The 7,921-nt window shown below is 46.8% G+C and overlaps 1 protein-coding gene across 1 annotated transcript; it reads right to left on the reverse strand.

Moving 5' to 3' along the window:
- On the reverse strand, positions 5,247-5,654 carry LOC109228400 (RNA-directed DNA polymerase homolog; the record flags this gene model as incomplete). Its single annotated transcript, XM_019393537.1, has 1 exon — positions 5,247-5,654. A coding segment is annotated over exon 1 (408 nt), but the record flags the coding sequence as incomplete, so codon positions are not given.

Genomic DNA, 7,921 nt, shown 5'->3' on the forward strand with positions numbered 1-7,921 from the left:
GCTATATATATTAAATTGAATTTATATATATATATATATACAGCGACCAATGTTGGTCGCCATTATGGTCAAACGGTCAGAAATTGGCGACCAATTTTGGTCGCTATTTTGGTCAAAATAGTCAATACCTATTGGATACCAAAATTGGCGACCAACGTTGGTCGCTTTTTTAAAAAACAGAGTGTAAAAAACGGGTTTTGTCACGACCCTAGTTCACCAACCGTGAACATGTCATGACGGCACCTGGTCTCCATGACCAGGTAAGCCTAACATTTGCGGAAATATATTAATTGCGGAAAAATAGAGAAAATCAAATCAAATATCTAAAAGAAACTGTACTGAATGCCGCTTGGCAAGTACAACTCAATATCAAAAGTCTAAAACAATTCCCAAAACCCGGAAACTCACGGGGAACACAGGCTACAGAAGTGTATAGTAAAGGTTCCAAACTCCAGAATTTCTAACAACCGAAAGAAGGAAAAACTAAGTACTAAAGATAGAATAAGAGGGAGACTCGTCGGTCTGCGGACGCAGCAGATCTACCTCGAAGTCTCCGTAGTCCTCCTGCCTCACTGATAGGGCACCTGAGTAGAGGTACCTGGATGATTTGCACATGAAAAACATACGCAGGAAGGGCATGAGTACACCACAACGGTACTCAGTAAGTGCCAAGCCTAACCTCGGTTGGGTAGTGACGAGGAAGGTCAGGGCCATACTGAGACAAAATATAGTAACAACAATAATTAACAGTATGATAATCTGACAGAAATAATAAATACAGCAGTGATATAAGACAGATTAAGCAAGGCAATAGCAAATACACAAGAACGGAACAACCACAGAATAAGTACAGCTCAACACCGATGGTAATAATGAGGATCTCCCAGGATACCGTCCTGTAGTCCTTTTCTCAACTGTCTAGTGGATCTCCCGGGATACCGTCCCATAGTCCAACTATCAATGTGCAGGGGGATCTATCGGGAATCTAACCAGCAGTCCCAAAGTAAAAGTGCAGGGGGATCTACCGGGAATCGAACCCGTAGTCCCAAAGTAAACAAACTAGGAGGGGAGCTACCGAAATCCCACATCCGTAGTCCCAATGTAAATGCGCAACCACAACCATAAGGTACACGGAAACGAGGTATGAAAAGACAAGCAACAGATAGTACTGACCTAGCATGCTTCACGTAGTACAGTTAAGGCAGCTTAAGCAATTAGGCAAGTTAAATCAACTAAACATGCTTTCCTAATCTAGCACAAGTTATAATTTCAAGTAGAATAAAGCAAATATGGAAGGAACTCAATCTCAATATCTTAAGAAAAACCGGGTTTTCCAACAATTGGCTCAAGTACACGCCCGTTACCTCGCGTACAAGGCACTCAAATCAACAAATAACAAATCCTTAGGGGAAAGGTCCCCCACACAAGGACAGACAAGCCACTTACCTCGAACCGGCTCAATATCAATAGAAACCACGCCTTTGCCACGAGTATCCGACTCCAAATGGCCCAAATCTATTCAATTCAATTACACATCGTAAATAATATTGCAAACAACTGATTACACTATTAAATTTAGAGCTAGGGCGCGAAAATAGGTAAAATGACCAAAATGCCCCTCCAGCCATCGTCTCGGAATCGAATAATTTATATGTTTTCAGAACCCTCGTACTCTCACGAGTCAACCATATAAAAATCTCCCAAATCGGAGGTCAAATGACCCCTCAAAACTCCATAGTTAGGTCTAAGAAGTTTACCCACTTCCCATTCAAAAACACGAAATTAAAGGGTGAATTTGCGATTAGATTAATGGGTTTTAGTCATAGGAGAGTAGAGAATCGTTACCCGGTGATTGCCCTTGAAAAACCCTTGAAATTGCTCCCAAATCCGAGCTCCAAACCTTGAGTTTTGATAAAAATGGCAAAACCTCATTTTTGAAATGTTAAGTACTGTTTAGGAGTCTAAAGCATCGCGAACGCGATAGGAAGCACGCGTTCGCGAAGAAGGAAAATATCAGGGCCCAAAAATGCAACGCGAAGGCCAGGGGATCAAGAACTACGCGAACGCGACAAGGCTTACGCGAACGCGATGGAGGAAATAGTGAAGCTACGCGGACGCAGGTGATCTTATGCGAACGCGAAGAGGAACGGGCCGCCCTCTCCAGACTTACACTACGCGAACGCGGGAGAGTGGCCGCGAACGCGATGAGAGGATGGCTACTACTACGCGAACGCGGTGCCTTCTTCGCGAACGCGAAGAAGGAATTCAGACCTACAACTTTCTGCAACATTTCCAAACTTCAAATTGCTCGGATGAGCATCCGAAACACACCTGAGGCCCCCGAGACCTCAACCAAGCCTACGAACATATCCCATAACATCATTCAAACTTGTACCAATCCTTAAACCACCTAAAACAACGCCGGAAACACGAATTAATCAAAGATTCTAGCCTAAGAACTTCAAATTCCAACAAAACACACTTTCGGTCAAAAACCAAACCAAACCTCGCTCGAATGACCTGAAATTTCGCACATACATCCCAAATGACATGATGGAGCTACTGCAACTTCCGGAATTCCAATCCGACCCTCGGATCAAAAACTCACTATCGGACCGGAAACTTCAAAAATTCAAACTTCGGCATTTCAAGCCTAAATGAGCTACGAGCCTCCAAAATACATTCCGAACACACTCCCAACCCCGAAATCACCTAACGGAGCTAACGGAACCATCGGATTTCCATTCAGAGGTCTTCTTCACACTGTTCCATTTACGGACCATTTTTCAATTCTTAAGCTCTTATTTAGGGACTAAGTGTCCCAAAACACTCCGAATCCCAACATCGAACGTCCCGGCAAACCAAAATAGCAGAAATGAACTTAGGGGAAGCAGTTAATGGGGGATCGGGGCGTAAATTCCAAAAACGACCGGCCGGGTCGTTACATCCTCCTACACATAAACATTCGTTCGTCCTCGAACGAGCATAGAGAACATACCTGTAGAAGTGAAAAGATGAGGGTATTGGCTGCGCATATCCTGCTCGGTCTCCCAAGTCGCCTCCTCGGCCGGCTGACCCCGCCACTGAACCTTCACTGAAGCTATGTTCTTTGACCTCAACTTCCTGATCTGCCTGTCCAAAATAGCCACTGGCTCCTCAACATAGGATAGATCCTTTTCCAACTGGACTGAACTGTAATCCAACACGTGCGATGGATCACCGTGATACCTCCGGAGCATCGAAACATGAAATACCGGATGAACTCCAGCCAAGCTGGGAGGTAAGCCAAGCTCATAGGCAACCTCCCCAACTCGCCTCAAGATCTCAAAAGGGCCAATAAACCTCGGACTCAGCTTCCCTTTCTTTCCAAACCTCATGACGCCCTTCATAGGCGAGACCCGAAGCAGGACCCATTCACCAACCATATATGAAACATCACGAACCTTCCTGTCCGCGTAACTCTTCTGTCTAGACTGGGCTGTACGGAGTCTGTCCTGAATTACCTTGAACTTCTCCAATGCATCCTGAACCATCTCTGTACCCAATAGCCTGGCCTCACCCGGCTCAAACCAACCCACCAGAGATCTACACCTCCTGCCATATAAAGCCTCATAAGGCGCCATCTGAATGCTGGACTGATAACTGTTGTTATAAGCAAACTCCGCCAATGACAAGAAATGATCCCAAGACCCTCCAAACTCCATCACGCACGCACGGAGCATGTCCTCAAGAATCTGAATAGTGCGCTCGGACTGTCCGTCCGTCTGGGGGTGAAATGCTGTGCTCAACTCCACTCGAGTGCCTAACTCCTGCTGCACAGCTCTCCAAAATCGAGATGTAAACTGAGTACCTCTGTCTGAAATGATAGAAACTGGAATACCATGCAAACGGATGATCTCCCTAATATAAATCTCCGCCAACCGCTCCGATGAATAAGTGGTACACACAGGACTGAAATGAGCGGACTTGGTCAGCCGGTCCACAATAACCCAAATGGAATCAAACTTCTTCAAGGTCCATGGAAGTCCAGATACAAAATCCATGGTGATGCGCTCCCATTTCCACTCCGGAATCTCTATCTGCTGGAGCAACCCACCCGGGCGCTGGTGCTCATACTTCACCTGCTGGCAGTTGAGGCACCTAGACACATAACCAACTATATCCTTCTTCATCCGCCTCCACCAGTAGTGCTGCCTCAGGTCCTGATACATCTTCGCGGCACCCGGATGGATGGAATACCGCGAACTATGGGCCTCTGCTAGAATCAACTCTCGAAGGCCATCAACATTGGGCACACAAGTCCGGCCCTGCATCCTCATTACTCCATCATCTCCAATGGTCACATCTCTGGCATCCCCACGCTGGACCCTGTCCTGAAGGACAAGCAAATGGGGGTCATCATACTGCCGCTCCCTGATACGGTCAAATAAGGAAGACCGGGAAACCACACAAGCTAGAACTCGACTGGGCTCCGAAAGATCCAATCTCACGAACTGACTGGCTAAGGCCTGAACATCCATCGCCATAGGCCTCTATGAAGCTGGTAATTATGCCAAACTCCCCAAACTCTCCGCCCGGCGACTCAAGGCATCCGCTACCACATTGGCCTTGCCCGGGTGATAAAGAATAGTAATATCATAATCCTTTAACAACTCTAACCATCTCCTCTGACGCATATTCAGGTCCTTCTGCTTAAGCAAGTGCTGCAAACTCCGATGGTCAGTATAGATCTCACAAGGCACCCCGTACAAATAATGGCGCCAGATCTTCAAAGCGTGAACAATAGCAGCTAACTCAAGATCGTGGACAGGGTAGTTCTTTTCATGCACCTTCAACTGTCTGGACGCGTAGGCAATCACCCTACCGTCCTGCATCAACACCGCTCCAAGTCCAACCCGTGAGGCATCACAATAAACTGTATAAGACCCCGAACCAGTAGGCAACATCAAGATAGGGGCTGTAGTCAAAGCTGTCTTGAGCTTTTGAAAGCTCGCCTCACACTCTTCTGTCCACTGAAATGGGGCACCCTTCTGGGTCAATCTAGTCATAGGGGCAGCAATCGATGAAAATCCCTTCACAAAACGACGGTAGTAACCCGCCAAGCCAAGGAAACTGCGAATCTCTGTAGCTGAGGACGGCCTGGGCCAACTCTGCACGGCCTCTACCTTCCTCGGATCCACCCGAATACCCTCGCTAGAAATCACATGGCCTAAGAATGCCACAGAACTCAGCCAAAACTCACATTTTGAGAAATTTGCATATAACTTTTTCTCCCTCAAGGTCTGTAGCACGGTCCTCAGATGCTGCTCATGATCTTCCCGACTCCGGGAATACACCAGAATATCATCAATAAAAACAATCACGAACGAGTCAAGATATGGCCTGAATACACTGTGCATCAAATGCATAAAAGCTGCCGGGGCATTAGTCAGCCCAAAATACATAACAAGGAACTCATAATGACCATACCGAGTCCTGAAAGCAGTCTTCGGGATATCTGGCTCCCGAATCTTCAACTGATGGTAACCTGAGCGCAAGTCAATCTTAGAGAACACTTGTGCGCCTTGAAGCTGGTCAAACAGATCGTCAATGCGAGGCAAAGGATAACGGTTCTTCACTGTAACCTTGTTCAGCTGGCGATAATCAATACACATGCGCATGGAACCATCCTTCTTCTTCACGAACAAAACAGGAGCACCCCACGGTGAAACACTGGGTCGAATAAAACCCTTACCAAGCAATTCCTGTAACTGATCCTTCAACTCCTTCAACTCAGGAGGAGCCATACGATACGGAGGAATGGAAATGGGCTGAGTGCCCGGCAACAGATCAATGCCGAAATCAATGTCTCTATCAGGCGGCATGCCCGGAAGATCGGCTGGAAATACATCGGGATAATCCCGTACCACTGGAACAGAATCAACAGAAGGGGTATCAACACTAACATCTCTCACATAAGCCAAATACGCGGCACACCCCTTCTCAACCATGCGCTGAGCTTTAAGAAAAGAGATAACTCTACTGGGAGTATGATCTAAAGTACCACTCCACTCAATACGCGGAACACCTGGCATAGCCAGCGTCACGGTCTTGGCGTGACAATCAAGAATAGCAAAGTGGGGCGACAACCAGTCCATGCCCAAAATAATGTCAAAATCCACCATACCGAGTAATAATAAGTCTGCTCTGGTCTCAAAACCACGAATAGTAACCAAACATGACCGATAAACACGGTCCACAACAAGAGAATCTCCCACAAGAGTAGAAACATAAACGGGGGCACTCAAAGAANTTCCTCAGACGCTCAGGGATGCATGGCGCGCGGAGTTTGAGCATTTGCGCCAGGGTGCTATGACCGTCTCGGAGTATGCTGTCCGTTATACCAGTTTGGCTAGACACGCCTCAGCCTTGGTTTCTACTGTTCGCGAGAGGGTTCGTCGGTTCATTGAGGGGCTCATTCCTAGCATCAGGTCCAGCATGGCCCGTGAGTTGGAGATGGATATTCCGTATCAGCAAGTGGTGAATATTGCTAGGAGGATAGAGGGTATGCATGCTAAAGAGAGAGAGGGCAGGCAGGGTCATGAGGGAAAGAGCAGCCGAGATCAGGAGAGAGAGCTTGAGGAGGCGAGGAGGCCTCGTAGGCCGGTGAGATATACTGGTCCTTATTTTGGAGGCAGGGTGCGTCATGGTAGAGGTTTTGCAGGTCAGCCAGTTCAGTTCGCGCTTCAGGCTTTGCATGGTGAATCAGGTACTCATAGGTCTCGGAGTACCCGCATCGCACAGTTCCCACCGCCTCGTCAGCAGAGAGGGTGCTTTGAGTGTGGAGATACTAGCCACATGATGAGAGATTGTCCCAGACTTCGGACCGGTGTGTCCCAGCGAGGTATTCAGGCAGGTAGAGGGCGCCCAAGAGGGGGAGGCCCAGCTCGTTGATGTGTTTCATATAGTAGGCTTGAGGCCGGTGCGCCAGTTGAATGTCATTCAGGTACGAATTCGGTTTGTTATAGAGGGGCACTACCTGTAGTTCACCACAGTTCTGCTTATCGGGGTGAGTTCCCTTATTTGTGTTCCATTTATCAGTGTGTTTCATGATTGTACTCTGTCTACGTGATTATTCTGTTGGGAGGTTCTATGAGTGATAGCCGTGTCTATCGTCCGTTCCTAGCTGTTGTCGAGAGTTATGAGGCTAGTAGTAAATTCATGTTGTCTGTTTCGGTAGGTTTGATGTGATCGCTAAGTATTCTTGGTTACGAGCTGTGATTTCTATGCTCCACCGGTGTAGGAGCCAGCCTGTGTTGTAATTGTAGACGGAATTGATCTAGTGAGAGTCTCTAGATGGGTTGATGTGTGCCCTACTTGTGATTCAGTAATGAGGTCGGGACCCTCGTGAATTCAGGTGATTTGATATGTTGAGACCGGGTGTGTACTGCGGTGAGAAGTTATATCAGTATAAGATCATTGTGAGTCTTTTATATGCTTCCATTCTTTCTTGTTAGATGTTTTGTCGATTTGTGTTTTAGAAGAATCTGTGCTAGTTTGATTTGTTTGTTAGTTCCTTATGTGTTTCCTTTCTCATATTCAGTCATTTTCGTTCTATGCTTCTTGAGTTTTAGCGTGTGGGGTGTGTACCCGTTGGTGTTGGCTGAGATTTGGTTATTCGGGTGATTCGTTATGCGATTTTTGTGGTTATTGTATCATCACCAGTGTTGTGGAGGTTTGAAAAGAGTTCTTGTTGAATATGAGGCTTATGGCCGGTACGGATTTGATCTCAGGCAAGTATTGCTATCAGAAATGGTATTGTGGGCCTATGGGTGATGTGTCATGTTGCGTGGTTATACCCTGTGTGTGTTGGCTTGTATTGAAATAGCTGGTTGATACTGATACCGGATATGGATTTAGGATCGGGTCTTTTGGAAACGGA

This window comes from Nicotiana attenuata, chromosome 6 (assembly GCF_001879085.1).
Source record: "Nicotiana attenuata strain UT chromosome 6, NIATTr2, whole genome shotgun sequence".
Taxonomy (NCBI): domain Eukaryota; kingdom Viridiplantae; phylum Streptophyta; class Magnoliopsida; order Solanales; family Solanaceae; genus Nicotiana; species Nicotiana attenuata.